This window comes from Typopeltis vanoorti, chromosome 2 (genome assembly GCF_054136105.1).
Source record: "Typopeltis vanoorti isolate ZY-2024b chromosome 2, IOZ_Tvanoo_1.0, whole genome shotgun sequence".
Taxonomy (NCBI): domain Eukaryota; kingdom Metazoa; phylum Arthropoda; class Arachnida; order Uropygi; family Thelyphonidae; genus Typopeltis; species Typopeltis vanoorti.
This window is the reverse complement of record NC_143550.1, coordinates 123170774-123191403: the sequence shown is the minus strand read 5'-3', so window position 1 is coordinate 123191403 and position 20630 is coordinate 123170774. Positions and strand designations below refer to the sequence as shown.

Genomic DNA, 20630 nt, shown 5'->3' with positions numbered 1-20630 from the left:
GTGGCACTCACATTTTTGTGCATCAAAAATCTGATTATGGCACTGTTATACATACTTTGACAAACTCATAAAAGACTCCATTGTGTATGTGCAACAACTTTAATTGCACACAACTTATACTGAACTTTAGTGGAGGAATAAAGGAACAAAACAAGACCGAACATGTTTCAAGGCCACTCACACTCTAAGAACAATGATTGCACACACATTACTTTTGGAATGTCTTTCATACATTCAGAGCCTATTCAAAATATAAATAAATAAATAAATAAAATAAAATAAAAAATAGCACAAGTCTGCCACCAAACTATTATCTTATTGCCCATTCTTCAATTGCATCGAAATAACAGATCACCTTCATCAAAACATTTCATCATCAATGAATTAACAACCAGCAAAATAAATTCCACTGCTCTCAATCCACTGTGAAATCTCCTAGCCCACTTCTGGACAGGAGCCATGGGAAAACATTTGGATAAATTTGTGTAGTCACCTTTGGCATTTCCAAGATGCATTTTTTATTAAAAAAAATAAAAATTAATAGTAATTCATCGATAAAATGTGGTAAACCTACAGCACTTAGCTGTGTCTTATTGTAAGTGAGCTGCAAGTTAGATAGTCTGGAAATCCTAATCTAGAATCAAAATATGGAACTTTTTAATGAATTATCTGAGATGTACAAATTAAGCAGGGTAGCTGGTCTTGCAGCAGGTAAAATAAAATCATCTATCATCTAAAAATATTCAGAAATATCCATACTGCAATGAAATTTGAGACACGTTGATTGGAAAATAGAGAATATTTACTCAGGCCAACTAGACCAGCAATTTTAATTTCACCAGGGTCTGGCTTAGGAGGACTACTTAACATAATACCTATATCTGGGTAGAAAGTAGACTACCAATTATAGTTACATCTAATTCAGTTTCAACTTCAGTTAACCATCAGATCTGCTATTCACTATATTCAAGATAGATTCATCTTTTCCTACCAATGCTAGAGTGCTACAAAACTGTAGCATCACCCATCACCACATGCTTGGCCAATGGTTAGTACATCTGCTCTCCAACCAACAGGCTGGTTTGAATTATGCCATGGGCATGGATGTGTATGATTGGCATTAAGTGGGAGATGGAGTTTGCTGCTTGGTTTGAGACCACCTCCTATAAATTAATTTTTAAAATTAATTAAAACATTTTTAAATCCTTAGTTTACAAAAAATATTTTGTGGGTGAAGTTGCATAAAAAAGCACATATACACCCCCCTCCCTCATTTTTAATAGTAATCACATATGTACAAGAGATTGTTCACTCTATAGTATCACAGATAGCCACAAAGTTCAAGAAAAAGAAGAAACTTATTAACACTAGATTTAATACCTGCAGATTATACTCTTTAGGAAATACACAAGAGTTAAACCGTAACTTTCTTCTTAAACTGCTAGAACATCTTGAAGTTGAATAGCTGCCAACTGTTTTAAGAGGGAAGTAAGGTAATTACTAATACAAATTCTTATGAACAGGAACTATGGAAATGTAGAAAATACAAGAAGAAACTGAACATCTGTACGAAAGAGACATGGAGCGAGATTAGTGAATCAACTATTCTTAAGGAGCTCTTTAGAGGCACGAACCCACGTGTAAGAGCAATATTCAATAGTCAAACAGATTTGCGATTTATATGCCAGCCTGTTTCGCTGAGTAGTTAGTGTATATGCTCTCCAGCCAAAAGGCTGTGGTTTGAATCCTGCCATGGACATGGGTTTGCGATTGTCTGCAAAAATACTAGTGGTGGTGGGCAGTAGATGGCATTGCCATAGATGATGATGATGATGATAGTTGCAGTTCGCTGTAGTTGGTGAATTGAGTGGTGAAGACGGAGAATTGTAGAGTAGGTGCCCTCCCTCGATGAGTCTTTGGACTTCTTGGAGGTGTCACATAATAATAATAATGTTAAATGCTATTTAGAGGTAAAGTAACCTGCAACAAAAGAGAAATATGAATTTCTTGGATTCTGAGGAGGCAATACTTGTATGTCTATCATTATTATCAATACAGCAACCTTCATGGAGTCAGTAGACTCATCATGGGAGGTGCACTTAACTAGCAACATACCTGTCACACTACACTTTAAATGCATTTACACTTCTACATTCTTAACACATTCAGGCAATGCATTCTACTCACTCACCACTCTTCAAGTAAAAAAGATCTATTTTTCTTATAATCAAAAAAGAGTCAAATGCTTCATTTTGGTGATGATACTTCACATCTTTATACAACTTTCAGAGATGGCACTCATTCTTCTCTCACCCTCCACTCTTTATAATCCATTATATTAATCTGGTAACCATCCAAACTAAATCTCTCTCTCTCTTATATCATCTCTTTTCCATTTATCCATCAAACTCTGCAATTTACATTCCTTCAACCTCTCTCCATAGCCTTCGTAAGACTGCTTTAGTCATCTCTCTCTCTCTCGCTCTCTCTGGACCCTCTCCAGTGTCTCAACATTAAAATGAAAACTAGGCAATCAAATTCGAGCATGACTGTAGTACAGTCCGACCACAGAATCGAGAGCTGTCGTTGGCAGACTGCCAAGAATAGTCAATTCATGTTGAAGGAGAGAAAGAAATAAGGCGATGAATGAATTGGTCACCAACACGTGAAATCACGTGCTTTATATGTAAAATTTTCCAACTGTTATAAAAGCAAAATAGTTACCACTTTAAAAACTACAATGATCATAAAAGAGAAGTTAATTTTCCGATGTGTAATAATAAACATTCATCCCACAATATGGATTGATTACCCTATTATGGGAATGGATTCTCCTTCTTTTGACATGCACAGAAGTGTCGAAGGGTCTCGTATCTGTGGGCATACTATATGACCAATGCTTATACAGTGGGATAACCACTTCCTTTTTTAAATAACGAAACCTGTGGTGCGTTCATAATTAGGAGAAACACACGTATAAACCACAGTGAAAATTATTTAATTGTAAATATTTCATCCTAAGTATCTCAGGACATCATCAGTACAGTATTTAAACAAAAATTAGGAATAACATACAGTTAGGGTGCATGATTACAATAGAATCTCATGAAAACGTGCATAACGCGCTAAAGTAGTACAAAAAAAAAAAAAAAAAAAAAAAAAAAAAAAAAACGTTAATTATTTAACACAGTTTTGTATGATAATTTCCCATGCTTTAGGAATAGTAAGAACGTCGTTGCGGTTTAGGTTTGGTCTGTGTAGTAGGGCTTCAGAACTTTCTTTGTATAAACGTTCATGTTTAAATATAGATCTATGTAAAAGTTTAGCCTTTTCCCAATGGATCCTATGGTTTGGATTTTCAATTCCATGTTGAGAGAGGCCAGATTTCTGCGGTTTAAGAAGACGAATGTGGTCTTGATGTTCCGAGATGCGTTTCTGAACAGACCTACCTGTCTGTCCAAAGTAAGATAATTTGCATGAGCATGGAATCTCATAAACACCAGGTAACATCAAGAGTGAGAATTTGTCCTTAGGAGAAAGTAATAAGTTGTAAATTTGGTTGATAGGTTTGTAAGTAGTGGCAAAATTGTATTTCTTCATAATTTTAGAAAATCTTTCTAAAATTATGAAGAAATACAATTTTGCCACTACTTACAAACCTATCAACCAAATTTACAACTTATTACCTTCTCCTAAGGACAAATTCTCACTCTTGATGTTACCTGGTGTTTATGAGATTCCATGCTCATGCAAATTATCTTACTTTGGACAGACAGGTAGGTCTGTTCAGAAACGCATCTCGGAACATCAAGACCACATTCGTCTTCTTAAACCGCAAAAATCTGGCCTCTCTCAACATGGAATTGAAAATCCAAACCATAGGATCCATTGGGAAAAGGCTAAACTTTTACATAGATCTATATTTAAACATGAACGTTTATACAAAGAAAGTTCTGAAGCCCTACTACACAGACCAAACCTAAACCGCAACGACGTTCTTACTATTCCTAAAGTATGGGAAATTATCATACAAAACTGTGTTAAATAATTAACGTTTTTTTATTTTTGTACTACTTTAGCGCGTTATGCACATTTTCATGAGATTCTATTGTAATCATGCACCCTAACTGTATGTTATTCCTAATTTTTGTTTAAATACTGTATGTCCTAAGATACTTAGGATGAAATATTTACAATTAAATTATTTTTACTGTGGTTTATACGTGTTTCTTCTAACCACTTCCTTATCCCTCCTCATCAATGTATCCCTTATCATAGTAGCAATGAAATGTGTAGTCAATGGAACACTTAAGCCAAGAAAGACTGTAGGTTAGTTATCCAAAGAAGGGAAACTTCATCTTTGATTTTGGTGTTGTCAAAAGTAAGACAGAAGTGTGAGAGAGAGAGGGAGGAAGGGAGGATAATACTATTACTGCCTTCAAGTTGTGACAGCAAATAAAGTTAATAAGATTATCCAAAAGACAACTGAAAAATGTTTGGATAGTAGAATTTAGAGCTGTAGAAATGGATATGCTAGAAGTTTTGTTGATTTGTGTAGTGCAAACCTTGCATTACAATGTTTACACAAATCTACATAAATACACTATGCTACACAAAGAGAGTGCAGTGTACTGTCATCAGCAAAACTGAATCGGATATGTAGTCAAATAGAAAAGGTTCTGATATAAAGAAGGAAGAGAGTAAATGAAAAGACCCTATGGAACTCCAGCATTAATTGCAAAACTAGAGGATAAAGTAAGTTCTATTCACTATCACATGTAATGTTCAATCAGAGAGAAAGCTGATAAACCAGTTGCAGAGATCAGAAGGTTGCTTAGAAAAAGGAAGAGCAACGTTGGAGTTTCTCTTTCGTGGAATCTTTTTGCTTTTATCCCCCAAAAAGAGGATATAAACAAAATTTGATGGTAAAGATTTGTCATCTTTCTTAGGAAGAGGTTGGATACAGAATAAATACCAGTGGAATAAACGAATATATATATATATATATATATATATATATATATATATATATATATATATATAAAACAGGGGTCAAGTCTATCACATAAATCTTCAGATCAATCGGAGAAACAATAGAAATTTTTTGATACCTAGTTTGGACAAGCTTCTTCTTCTCTCTCTCTCTCTCTCTCTCTGGAAAAAAAAAACAAAAAAAAAAAAAAAGTATTGCATAAATAGTGAATGTGGAATTATACAAGTATGTTCTTGTGGAAACCAATGCAACAGAACCATCAAAATGCACAGGATGTAGGTTTTGACAAAATTTATGATATTAACAAGAGAGGATCAGAAAGCACAACCTGCCTATTGGATGTGATATACCATATTTACTCAAATATAACTTGCCCCCGAATATACCTCGCACCCCTGATTTCACTTTACAAAAAAAATAAATTAAAAAGTTTCGCATATAGTTTGCACACAAAAAAAGTTTAAACCTTTAAGAAATAGATAGTGAATGTTGTTATGGAGTTTTAGATATTTTGAAATTTGGGTGAAGAGAATCAACATTTAAACTCAACAATCGTCGGCTTGCCTTTATTGTTGAGTTGCGTGATCTTTTGTTAATACTGCACCAATTATATGCATAAAGATGGAACCAACCAGTAGAAAATGTGGGAGTGGGGGCATTGACTTCTTCTCAGTCTTGAATTGTGGGGGGGGGGAGCAAATCAAGATTAAGAGACCATCATTAGAATTATTGCACAACTGCATTTCGAGAGCATGGGACATGATTTTGCCAAAAATAATTAATTACAGTAGCACTGTCACTAAAAGATTCAAATATATCATGTGATGAAGGTGAATGGCTGATTGTGTAAATAACATTGATAATTAGCATTCAAATGCATTCATTTTATAAATAATTGAGCAATTATAAATTATAATAAATACTGAGGATTTGCTGGCCTGGTTGGCCGAGTGGTTAGTGTATTCGCTTTCTAGCCAAAAGGCTACGGGTTTGAATCCTGCCGTGGGAATGGATGTTTGTGATTGTCTGTAAAAATACTAGTGGTGGTGGTCGGCGGTAGATGGCGTTGGTGTAGATGATGAAAGTAGTTGCGGTTCGAGTTGTAGTTGGTGGATTGAGTGGTGGAGACAGAGAGCTGTGGAGTTGGTGCCCTCCCTCGATGAGTCTTTGGACCTCCTGGAGGTGTCATGTAATAATAATTAATTATAAATGTCAATTTAGTTTTTTCCTGAAAAACTTTAGTTTCCGAAAATCCCGGCATATATCTCGCACCATGATTTTTTAACTTTAATTTTGGAGAAAAAAAGTGCGAGTTATATTTGAGTAAATACAATAAGTTTCCTGCTTTCAAAATGGATGCGTTAACAATTGCTTGCAGCTATTTAGAGCTGTAGGCTAAGCAGAAAGGGAAGATAGGATTATGATGGAAGTCAATTACAATTTTTTTTTTTAAATTCTTCTCTTGAATAGCCTTGAATCCCTTCTTGGAGAACATTTGAAGAGATTAAAGTGGAATGAAAGAATGAATGTTTCAATAAGAATTATAGGTACAGAAACATTCATTCCCCATTTGGATCAAAAGACTATAAATAATTATCCAATGAAGGAAGTGAGGCATAGAAATAGTCATTTCATTTATCATTCATTTACAGTTGAATTCATAGGAGAGGAAATTAAAAAAAAAAAAAAAAATCAATGCTAGACCATGGTCTGAGCTGACTAGAGGGCAAACATCTGCTGGTGAGGAAAGATCAAGAATATTTGGAGAATAATTAAGGTTAGATTATCAGTGTAACAGAAAATGCCTCAGCCTTGCTGAATTGGAAAAAGACTCAGATGGAGAGGTAAAAATTAAATCTCATGAATATCTTCAAGAAAGATGACTTCACTATTACATATAGTGAAATGGAGAAAATCAATGTTTAAAGAAAGCAAAAATTCAGAATGACATTGGCTATACAGATAACAAATGAATCTAATAGTATGAAGTAAAAGATCCTTAGCCAAATATAAAGAGAAAATAAGTCTAAGTTAAAGCACTTTGCTATGGCAGATCACAGCAAACATGCATGAACAATCATCTCTGAGAGATGATCATCTCTGCCATCTCTGAGAGAGAGGGGGGGGGGAGTGTGTAATTAGGAAAATTGATCATGAGTAGTGATTGAAGAACTGGAAGCTGAGTTTCTGTTAGTAAAGTAGATGTAGTTTTTCTAACTGGAAATGGAAATGAACATCACTGGAAGTAAAACTAAGATCACATATATTTGTGAAGAGAACATGGAAAATTATTGGGGGTTTGCCATTTCAAATGTAATCTATTTCTCTTTGTTTGAGTTTTTATGGTTGTTTAAAACAAGTTGAAATTAAGAAGGACATGAAATATAATCAATTCTTTGCTATTCATACACATATATTGACCTCAATCCTATTCAGTTTTGGTGACCAAAACTGTGATGACGGTGCACTTCATCTCCTCCTTATTCGATGTATCATGCAGTATTTGAAGAGCTTCTGTAAGTAATGCTTTGGTAGACTCTAAAGGAAGGGGGGGGGGTAATACTTTTTGGATTTTTTGAGGATCATAGACATTGGCTAAGAAAGTGTTGAGAATATGGTCAAGTTCAGTAGTTAAGGTACTGCTATCAGAAATGATCAATTTTTCTGTGTTATACAGAGTTTTTATAATCCCATATTGTTGGGAAGGGGGGGGGGGAATTCTATATATGGAGAATGCCAGGGATCCGTCAGTTTGGCAGATAATTAGGGTGACTAGCTAGGAATGGGAGACCGTTGATGTTGCACATATCCAGGCCATGTGGTCAAATGGAGAATACATCATCTACATAGCATAGCCAGACAGTGGGTTTATGTGGGGAAGAGTTTAAGGCTTTTTTTTTTTTTTAGGTCTCCATAAAGAAGTTGGACAGGGGGTGGAGAACCAATGCTGTGCTATAGCCTGAGTTAATGGTGAACTGAAACAGGGCTGACATATCGAGAGGATTATTATTATTATTTTACAGGCATCTCCATAGAGTCCGAAGGCTCATCGCAGGAGACCCAATCTATCACACAATCCATCATATCTCTCCTTGAACCCATTAACAGAAACAGCACTCACAACTGATTCTGACAACCCATTCCACTCATTCACCGCTCTCCAAGCAAAAAATCTAGTCCTCACACCCCTATGCACTATACCTTTATTCAACTTCCAGGGATGACCCCTTGTTTTGGTCCCTCTAGCCAAGTTCTGAAACATTTATGAAGAGGAATTATAACTTCCTAATCTCTATTTGTTAATGTGTTTTTCACTAGCCAAGTAATCTTATAGGCTAACTTAGCAACCTTAGCAGTATGCCCTCTAAACTTTAATTATGTCTACCACCACCCCTAAATCTTTAGCTTCATCTATTTCCTGGAATACAGTGCCATCAATGTGATAAACAGCTTGTAATCTATTTATCACAAAATGCATAACTTTACATTTCTTGACATTAAACTGACAACCATTAATTTTTACCCATACTGACAGCCTATTTAAATCGTTCTGCAAGCTCTCCACATCACCTTGATTAACTAATTACCTAATTTTGAATCATCGGCAAACAACTGAATATTTCCATTCAGGTTATTTTCTATATCATTTATGTACAAATTAAACAGCAAAGGTCTCAGAACTTAACTTTGTGGCACACCACTAATCACCTGTTTCACTTCGATTCTGACCCTTCATATACCACTTTCTGATATCTGTATAGGCCACCCTCTTATCCACTTAACCAGTGTCATATCCATCCCCATTTGTTCTAAGAATGGCTTGGATGAGGTCTAAGGTATTTTTGAGTGTGACATTAGTGAATAAAGAGGAGATATCAAACCCGACCATTATGTCAGCGTGTTTAGAGTGCGAGATTTTCTATACTGGCTTTGCTAAGTCAGTACAGAATGTGTATGTGTGTGTGTGTGTGTGTGTGTGTGAGAGAGAGAGAGAGAGAGAGTGAAGGTGTATTGCCAGTATATTATGTGAGCCCTTTGGCTAAATGTCTGACTACTTTGTATATGGTTGAATTAATGCCACCTACAACAGGACGTAATGGAACAATTTGTTTATGGATTTTTGGTAGAGACCATATATTTGGGGAGGTCTAGAGTTATATAATTTTAGTATAGGCTCCTTCTTTAAGGAACTCATGGAGTGTTCTAATCTGACATGAACAGAAAGATTGAGGGAGAAGCCATGGGTTCTCACTTCCTCCACCCCTGGTCAGCTCCTTCATGGACATGGACACCTTGGAAGAAAAGGCCTTAAACTCTCTCCTACATAAAACCATTGTCTGACTAGGCTAAGTAGGGGCAGACAGGCCCGGCACGAGGCAGTGGAGGAATGGGCGAATGCCGCAGGTGGAAAAATAAAAGGACAGAAAACTTACAGAGTTTATATTACAATTATACTAGAAGCAGAAAAACTTAAAAAAAAAAAAAATTAAATTGGATATATCATATATTTAAAAAATATTAAATTTATATATACATATTTATAAAGATAATTATATTTTTATTCTAATTATATAATCTCCAAATAATTATTTTTATTCTAATAATCCCTGGGACCAGTACCGTCGACAGGGTGTAACATAGAGGCAGCCTGCCTCACGGCGCTGCTTAATAAGGGTGCTCGTTCAGCCGTATTATGGCAACAAGATATTTTACAAAAATACAGCGTTCAGTTTATCAAATAAAAAAGGTGCCATTTCCCATTGACAGTTAAATATGTGCTTATTATATTTTATTAATAAAAAAATTATAGTCATACATACTAAAACTAAACATTTTAGAACCCACTTATTAGATACTTAAGGAAACAACCCATAAAGTATCATATGATGTGAATTTCATAAACTTTTATAGTCTATATCTATATATATTAAATTATATTATGCATGAATTCTCTTACTCAAATTGCGAGTCACTATCATCCTGATTTTCACGTTGGAGCAATAACCTCCTCCTTGCAGTAAACAATACACCCTCCACAACAGCAGACTACAGTATACCGCAGAAACACGAAAAACAATTAGTTTTATCATGTCACTGAATAAGGTTCACAGACATTTACAGACGGTGTAATATATTTCTCAACAAATAGTGCAATTAGAGACAACTGGGAATATAAACACTAACTAATGAATCACATCTCCCCTCCAACAGAAACTGTTGTATAGACTCAAGCAAAACCACATGTTGCTGGTGCAACATATGGTTTTGCTTGACACTACCTCATCATGAACGTGTTAAAACTAAGAAATATTTCAGATATTGTGGAAATCGGTTTAAGAAAATTAGCATTTCCATTCAATTGGAAATGCTTTTTGTTTGGGTTGAACGATCTTTTGTTAATACTGCACCAATCATATGCACTTCTTAATAGCTGCTCTTTCTCTACTGACCTACAATCACGCACATCTTTCACTTCTCATTAGAAATTTGTCAAGGATTGTTCATTATGTATCTCAAGTCTTCAAGTACTGGTAATTTTTGCTTGATATAATGGGAAAGAAGATAACTCTATTTGGTTAGATAACTTTGATGTTGCATGCAAGGAAACCGCTCTCGAGGACAGAAGAAGTGATGGAGAATAGAAGCTTCTTAGTAAGTGATACTCATTTTCAGTTTTTTTCCCCTGAAAACTTTAGTTTCCAAAAATCCCCGCATATATCTCACACCACGATTTTTTAGCTTTAATTTTGGGAAAAAAAAGTGCGAGTTATATTCGAGTAAATATGGTAATTTTTTTTAGCTTTCAAATTCTTAAGCATGGATCATTAGTTAAAGACTGGATTTATAAAACGCAGAAAAGAGAGCAACATAGCAGATATAGAAATAAGTAATTTCACTCCTCTCACTGATGATAAATTGTTTATATTAAGTAAAAATGTATAATATCTTTATAAATTTTGTTCTATTAAAAATAAATCATATTTTTTTTTGTTTAAATGTACATCTAAATTCAAATAAAACAAACATTTACAATGAAATGTATTTTTATTTATTTATTATTATCATTGAAATTGAAAAATATTGAAATTATCAGAAACAAGAGTCAGTGAAAGTGACGTTCCTGTGGAGTCCCCCACTGACAATGAGTCTGAAAATTCGAATTTGTGTTTAGATGATAATCAGGCTCTTGAGAAACATCCAATAGCATTGACTTCAAATACCTCAACACTAAATTACAAGCTTTTTGACTATCCAGCTTTATAGCCAAACTTGTCCAATTCAATAATTGATATATTAGTAAAACGAGGTCCTCCTGCTGAATCAAAAGAGACTTTTTCCACGCGATGAACATAATAGAAGTTTTCATGTATCGCATTATAATAGGATTTTGAGTAACGGCAAAACCATTAAAAGATCTCGGTTAATTTCCTCAAGTTCAAAAAATGTAGTATTTTGTTTCTGCTGCAAATTATTTTTATATATTCGAACTATGAACTTAATTTCGGAAGGAAATAACGATTGGAAACATATGTCCCAAGTTCTTCAGCGGCACGAAAAATCTCAAGAACATTTTAATAATTTTGAAAAATGGATTGATTTGAAAAATAGTTTAAAAATGAAACTACAATTGATCAACATCAGCTAAAATTACTCAAAAAAGAACAAGAACACTGGATGCATGTTTTAAAATGCATAATATCGGTTATTAAATTTCTTGCAAAAGAAAACATAGCGTTCAGAGGAAGTTCAGATATTCTATATACAAATAATAATGGAAAATTTTTGAAACCAATTGAATTATTCGCCAAATTTGACAGCGAATTACAAAAACATGTAGAACGCATAAAAAACAATGAAATTCACGTTCATTATTTAGAGAAATGTATACAAAACTAAACCATTAATATATTGAGTAATGAAATTTTTTAAAAAATTGTATCTAAAATAATGAAAGTATTTTTCAATAATTGTTGATTGCACCACTGATATTTCACGGCAGGAGCAAATGTCCTTAATTGTAAAATATGTTTCTATAAAAGAAAAAAATGAAGAAACACAAGATATACAAATAGAGGAAAGATTTCTAGATTTTATTAAAATTAATAATACAACAGGAAGTGGTATGACTGAAGTAATTTTAAAATTATTAGCAGAAAAAAACTTAAATATTCATTCAAAATATCCCTGGTCAGGGATATGACAACAGGTCAAATATGAAGAGGAAGAATGCAGGGGTACAAGCACTTTTAAGGAACAAAAATCCTAGAGCATTTTTGTTCCATGTTGTACGCACGCATTCCTTGAACTTGGTACAGAGTGACGCAGCAAGCTGCAATGTAGATACGGTTTTATTTTTTGACAATTATTCAGTCAATATATAATTTCTTTTCTTCATCGAGTCATCGATGGGAAGTTCTTCTAAACCACATCCAAAATTTAACTTTAAAACCTTTATGCACGACGAGAATGGAAGGTCACGTTGAAGCTGTAAAAGCAATATGAAATCAAGTAAAAGAAATACATGAAGCTTTAATTTTCATCACAGAAGATGACAGCTTAATTGGGCAACAAGGCATTAAAACAAAATTGGAAGCTAGTTTGTTAGCAAAAAAAAGTTAATTCTTTCAAGTTTATATTTGGCACATTTGTTTGCTATGACATTCTAAGTGAAGTCAATGCATCTAGCAAACAATTGCAAAATATCTCTTACAATATTATGGAAGCCTTGAAATCATTAGATGTCATGAAAAAATTCTTGACGTCATACAGAAGCGAAAATAATTTTTTGAAAGCTAAGCACCAAGCCCATAACTTTGCTCTAAATATTGTGTTAAATGCTGATTTCCCAACTAACGACAGCACACGAACTCGACATGTAAAAATTCAATGATTATGAATGTCCTGACGAATCAATTACTAATTTTGAGCGAGTTTCAAATTAATTTTTTTAATGTAATTCTTGATTCAGCAATAACACCAATTACTGAGAGATTTTAACAGCTAAATAAATATGAATCAATTTTTGGGTTTCTCTTTAACATTGGTAACTTAAAATTTGATAATGATACAGTAAAAAAAGATTGTTTCGACTTAGAAATTGTTCTGTCTGATGGTGATCAAAAAGATATTTCAGAAATAGATTTATTAGATGAATTAAAAATATTGTCACAGAGGATATCATATAATTATTCTGCCAAAGAAGTATTAAATTATATTTGTGCAAATAACCACATAAGTCTTTTTCATAATGTGTACACATCACTAAGAATTCTTTTAACAATCCCGACTACAGTTGCAAGTGCAGAGCAGCTTTTCTAAATTAAGACTTATTAAAAATAATTTGAGGTCCACAATGTCCCAAGAGAGATTAGATGGCTTAGCCACTTTACCTATTGAAAGTGACCTAGCCGAGACGTTAGATCTAGATTAAGTAGTAAAGTCTTTTGCCAAAAATAAGGCTAGAAAGGTTTCTTTTTTTTTTTTAAATAGTTAAAATTGTTAATTCTTAATTTAGATTTTTTCACATATATTTAATGTAATTTATGTAATATTTATACATTGTGTTAAAATTATGTACTCATTATATAATAAACACAAAAATATTTTATTTATTTATTATTATTATTTATTTATTTACTATATATATAAATTTTATATATACATATACAATTTCGACCGAAGGGTGGTAAAACAAATCTTGCCCACATTCAAAAATTTGCTCGGGCTGCTTTCTTAACACACATCTAAACAATCAACACCCCAGGATCCAGTTTACCTTAGGAAAGGAAAACAACAAGTTTTCCATTCCTAGACACTCTGATTACACCACAGCCTGTTAACAGAAAACCTATACATACAAGTAAATACATTCACCAGCAGTCACACCATCCCCCCTCCCAAGAATATGTGATCATAAAATCCCTATATAACAGAGCAAAATTAATCAGTTCTGATAGCAGTGCACTAACTACTGAACCTAACCATATATTCTCAACACTTTCTTAGCCAATGACTACAATCCCAAAAAAATATTAAAACCCTATAACTCCTCTCCCCCTCCCTTCAGAGTAGAGATTACTCAAAATCTATCAGCATTCCATATATCTGGGACACATCCGAAAAATTAACAAAAATCCTAAGGAAATACTTCATAACCACTTACAGACCACATAAAAACTTGGCATCTCTCATCCACTCCACCAAAGACCAGCCACATTGCCTAGACCTACCAGGTTCCGTCCGCTTGCAAACTATCCTACTAAAGCCAAACAAGCAGGACAACCAATATCAGAATTTCTGAACACAGGGACTACATCCAGATCCACCATTACAACTGCTCAGGACCTGGTGATGTGTTTTAGCCATTCACCTCGGGATATGCTAGAAGGCCTCTATTACACTACAGCAAATACAAATATCAGAGGCTATTCCTCAAATCTGCCTCAGCACTGAGAAACTTTCCAAATCTGGACAAATTTGGGTGCATGAGACTGTCCCAAATTTGGGAAGCACTCATCCTCAGATCTTCAGTCCAACAGCCAAAAACCATCCAATCTAGCTCACTAGGAGACACCATTTAGGACACGAGGTTGAATTCAGTTGCTTTTCTACAACCTCATTTGCTTAGTGTTAGTGTCTGACTGCACATATGTTTTTGTGATCCCTGATGATAGCAATGCATCTCATCTCATCTTCTTTATACCCTCTTTTACCTTGCGGTGTCGAGGGTCCATTGATCATCGGACCTCAATCCGTTTACAGGATAAGGTGGTCAGCCCTATGCCCCGGTATATCCTATGGCCTGTAGTGTTAAGTTCTCAAGGCCAGTTTGCCTGCTTTGCGGGATGAAAAACCCCAGAATAAACTGGGGTTTTTCATCCCACCCTGCTGTCCACGCCCAAGACTGGCTAACTTGGCTATGGCTGAGGAAGATCCTTCAGCTCCTCAAGTCACCGACGGGAATTGAACCTAGGACACTCCTTCCCCAGGCATATGGTTGCGAAGCGCATAGCCACTAGGCTAACCGCACGGATAGCAATGCAATGCTGCCAAAATATAAGAAAGTATTAACTGAAGTTACTATAATTAATATTTTAGTATACGTTATTTTCTGCAAAATAATAGTTATGATGGGAAACATGAGACTAGTGGCAAAATTAAAGAGAGACATGCCAGATCTTATATCAATACACTGTACTGTACTGTACATAATTTGATAATAAATTTAGTCTAATCCTTGATCCAAGTGTGAGCAAACAAAATTTGCACCTGAAAATATCTTCAAGACTGGGGTAAGGTAGTACAACACCGGGCAACTTGTAGCAAAGGTGGACCAAGCTAACACCACTCCTATCCCAGTATCTCCCATAATGCAAAACACATCTCCTTGCAGATATGTATAATGTTATGCATTACGGGAAGGGCCACTACCCAGACTAGTTTCAACCTTTATTGAGGTCTCTTCAGTGGGAGCCAGGCCCAGAAGTGGAGATACCAGGCAGAAGCAATAGCGAGGTCATCTTTACCTTATAGGAGTTGCCAAAAGGCGTGCCACCTTTTTATTAAATTACTCTGGATTTAGAGAAAGATGTTGAAAGTTTATTTTTCACTTGGTTAGACTATAATAAATTTGGTTTAATCCTTTATCCAAGTGTGAGCAAACAAAGTTTGCACCTGAAAATATCTTCAGGACTGGGGTAAGGTAGTACAACACTGGGGAATTCGTAGCGAAGGTGGACCAAGCTAACACCACTCCTATCCCAGTATCTCCCAGTATCTTTGTACATAATTTGAATCTGGATGTTTTAAATTCTATCCAAATAATATCCTAAAAGCTATCGCAAATATATATGAAAATAATCAAATACAAATAAGATTAAATCACGAGCTATCATATATGAGAGAGATAAACCAAGGGATCTGACAGGGATGTCCCCTCTCAGCAGCTCTTTTTAATATTTACCTAAATGAAATAATAATAAAATGGAATAAAAATTTACATCAGGGTATTAAACTTTCTCCTACAGTGAACTTAAACACTCTCCTTTTTGCCAACGACCAAATAATAATTATAACTTCTGAAGATAACTTACAGACAGCTATTTTAGATCTAAATGATATAGCCAAAGATTATGGTATGATAATATAAACAGAAAAATCAAAAACTATGGCCTTTAGAGTCCAAGATCCAGCAAGAACTAAAATAGTAATAGATAACAAGATCTTAGAACAGGTGAATTCATTTAACTACCTAGGATGTATGATCACATATGAAAATGAAAAAGATATAAACGTAAAAATTGCAAAATATTTAAAAATAACGGGTGTAATTAACTCTATATTTAAACCAAACCTAGTTCAAAAACAAACCAGATGAAAAGTATACAATATATTAGCCCTACCAGTATGGAAGCGAAATCTGGACAATAAAACAAAAAGACAAACAAAGATTAATAACAGCATAAATTAAGTTTATGAGAAAAACTGCAAAGTATACCCTATTTGATCACAAAAGAAACGAAGAAATTATGAAAGAATTAAACCAAGAACCAGTAATAGAAAAAATTAAAAAATAGAAACATAAATGGATGGAACACGTTCAAAGAATGAAAACAGAAAAATTACCAAAACAAGCCATTAGGAAAAAGAAAACCAGGACATCCTCTTAAATGATGACTTCTAAGGCTGGAACAGGCCATGCTAGGCCTAAATCCTTTATACACATGATGATGTGTATAAAGGATTTGACCATAATTCACCAAAATGATGAAAAGAATTTGGAAAAGTAGCAGCCATGTTACAAACAAAAATCCTGATGCACTAGCATTTGGAAGGTGTTTGTCTAATAGGATGGGGCACCGACTGCACTTTTTTTTAATACTGCTCCACCCCACGAAAGGCTATTTGCAAACCTATAGTGCATTTGATACTGTGGGTAGGATAAGGATTTTTTTTTCTACTTTTTATCAGTTTTATACATTTTGTTGTATTTTTAATCTATTTTTTACATAGTCTGGAAACCTTGCTCCTAGAGACCAAACATGGAACTTTTTCTAACCACTTCAGGCCTCCAATAAGCAGGGAAGTAGTCTCACACTAGGTGATGAAATTCATCTCCCACCTAAAAACAATCACAAGCATCCATGCCCATGGTGAGATTCACACCTGCAGCCTGTTGGTTGAAGAGTGAGCATGCTAACCACTCAGCCAACCAGGCCAGCTCTTTGTTAACTACTACTCAGCAGTGGAAATGCATTTAGAGAAAATAGCCAATGGAAAATGGAATGACTTTAGATGCTACAACATCTAAAGGCTTGTTAAGAAGACATACGATGGTATTCATATAACGCATACAGAGAGCTATTCCAATGTTGAAACAAAATCTAATAAATGAAGGAATAATGTTTTTGGCTGTCTCAAATTTACCTGTTCTGAAGACCTGGAAGATTTTGGCTTAATATTTCAGCAAATATTTTGATGATAATGAAGAAATAGTTTCAGTAAATGTGGTGAATGAGTAAAAATGAGTTCAAAGTTGTTGGGAAGCAATTAACCATACAAGACTTAATGGGAGAACAATGAATAATAACACACTTCTATTTTTCTCAAAAACTGGGTGCAGTTGTAGCCATTATAACAGAAAGTAATTTACCATGAAAACAAAATTTCATTCAAATGAATCTAATAAATGGGAAGTTGAATCCCTCCTCCACCCTGAATGATTTACTGATGACACATGAATGCCCCCCACACACACCTCTCTAGGACTTTATTCAAGAAACAAAGACACACTAGAAGATACACGAAGTGCTTATGTAAAAGAAGAGTAAGCATTAGTGGCATATATTTAAAACATACATTGAAAGGAAAGGAGTTTTATGCATAATTATGTGTAATATGAAGTAAGAATTAAAGAATGTATAACTTTATTTTGTCATCATAATATTTAGTTGTTGTTTTTTTCTTTAAATATCACTTATAACAATATTTATATAAAGTAGGATAGGGATTCCCAAAGTACGGTAAGTGAACCACACGTGGCACGTGAGCTGATGCTCAGTGGTATGCAGTTGGCTGATAGAAAATATAACATGTACAAAAATAAGATAATGTGACAGAAAGTTAAAGTTATTCATTTATGTTTAATGTCATTTATGTGACATCTATGAATGACCAACAAAACGTCGACACCTCACAAGCAACGATGAACACATAATGAAGTTGCGAGTCAACTCAAATGACTAACTCAAAACAATCTGACAATATTCTCTTAATGCAGATAAAATATATAATTTGGGAGAAATTGACAATTAAGACATTCTGCTACAAAAATCACTGAACATGGAATATCAAAACAACGGTTCGACATCCTACTAACGGTGTTATATCATGCATTGTTATCACAGCACTTCATAACCAGTTCATATTTCATCCCTTATTTCATATTGATATTGTCATTTCAGTCCAGATAAATATGATGAGAAAAGAGCATTGTACTGACCATGCAACCAGTGCTATACCTATAAACCTTCAAGATATCAAATGACCATGGTAAAAAATTAATTCCCCAAGGTTGAAACCCATTAGTGGTACATGAACTTAGCTTGGTAGAGCAGTATGCAGTTGAAAAAGTTTGGAAACTCCTGAAGTAGACTGATACCTTGGGCAAATAAAATTTTTTGTGGCTTTAAGTTGTATTTCTGGAGCATATGTGCACAAAAAGGGAAAAGTTAACAAAGCCCATTTTAATATTTGTGTTGGACTGGATGAGAGTGACTAACTGAGACATCAAAGAATGACATATGCATTAGGCTCTGTACTTACTTACTACACTGCTGTTTAATTTATATATTAATATTCGAGATAATCTGGAGGGTAACATACAGTTGTTTGCTGATGCTAATTAAAGAGGATAACTGCAATGAAAGTGATACATACATCTGACATGAGGATTTAAATAAACTGACATGGTGGGTAAAGAATAATGGTTGCCAGTTCAATGTGGCAAAGTCTAAAGTTTGGACATAACTACAAAGTCGGTGCTATCACTGAAATTGATGAGGCCAAGAATTTTGGAGTAATAGAGAATATAGAATTGTTCTATTCCATGTTCACTATTACTCCTAAATAGAATTGAAGAGCTACATTGCAAAATAGCTCTGCAATTCACAGCAAGTCATCTGGATACAGCACAGGATCTCTACTTCTTAGTTATTACTAACAAGTAGGGAGAGATCACTGGATGTTGATAAACACACAAGTAGGAACAGGAAACTTATTATCCCTCTTATGGTTTTGATATGCAATATCTGGTCAGATAAGGCTGCTTTGGTTTTGAGAGGATTCTGAGGCAGTGACCAAGGTGCTGCCAAGCCTGTGGAATGCTTCATATGAGAACAGACTGAAGGATTCGTGGTATAAAAAAACTGGCTAACAGCCAGTTTTTTAAACCTTGAAGCTGAAGAAAAATGTATTTTTCTTCAGCTTCAAGAATAAAAATCTCTGGAGGAGATATAAATGTAGATTTTTATTTAATATGGTTAAAACACCTTATGGTAACTTGTCCTGGTAAAATACTTATAAGCTCTGTATTACTAAATCTTGGTATTTCTAGCCTGGCTCCCACTGATGAGACCTCAATAAAGGTCGAAACTGGTCTGGGAAGTGGCCCCTTGCCTTTAATACAAAACATCATACATCCCCTTCTTGTAGATGTGTTTTGGCATTAAAAGTAAATATTAAGATTAGTGATCAGAGCTTGTGCCACCTTTACCACGCATTGCCTTGGTCTTGCACTACCTGTAGGATCAGCTAGACTTGCATCCCTTGCAGGCGCAAATTTGACTTGTTTGTCTGTTTGCTTACTTGGGAAATGGAGTAAAACCAGGTTTAAAATTGCTTGGTAGTTTTAACATTTATTATACCCAAGGTAAAACACTTTCTACATTTACATTTATATTTATATATACACACACACACACACTGGATGAAGCCTTCAAAAGTAAGTGTGTATTAATAATGGAATTATTTCTGAAGAACGGCGCTCGTATACTATATTCGCCATAGGAAATTACCGGCATAACGCTAAACACGTGGTATTTTTTTACAGTTATTACACACAATCATCAAACTTTCTTAGTGCATAAAATATTCTAATAAGCCAACCGTAATCTTCTCCTACATACCTTTCACAGAATGGCAGAACAAAATTTTTCCGCCTACTAATTATACTTATAGATGATTTTATCATATTGTTATACATGCCTTAAAAGTCAAAAAAACAACATACGGGTGAAAATTTCTATATATACAAACGCCATGTTACTGATTCACCATATGTAGCGACCTCTCTTAGTAGTAATATTCCGTTAATTTCAAAATGAACAATACAAAATATCACAACTCCATGAACTTGAAATCTAAAAGAATAATCTGTAATAAAGCAGCAACTTTTATTTATTTTTTTTCTTTCAAATTTTATTTGGCTGTGTTTATTCCCGTTCCTCTTTACGGACTGCCACCTTATCGCGATGAGGAGTGTGTCTCTGTGTCCCAATAATCCAAGCTCTATAGTCGTAGTATCTCCCGATATGGCCAATCTGGTCAAAAGGTAAATGAAATTTGGTATTACTGGGTC

At 34.5% G+C, this 20630-nt stretch overlaps 1 protein-coding gene across 1 annotated transcript in view; it reads right to left on the bottom strand.

Moving 5' to 3' along the window:
* mRpL47 (mitochondrial ribosomal protein L47) overlaps positions 1 to 20309 on the bottom strand; it is a 103325-nt gene extending 83016 nt beyond the window's left edge. The window contains exon 1 of the mRNA XM_090407909.1: positions 20179 to 20309. Coding sequence (XP_090264035.1) covers positions 20179 to 20255 — 77 coding nt within the window. The 5' untranslated portion in view covers positions 20256 to 20309. The remainder of the gene's footprint in view (positions 1 to 20178) is intronic.
* Between the last annotated feature and the right edge of the window lie 321 nt (positions 20310 to 20630).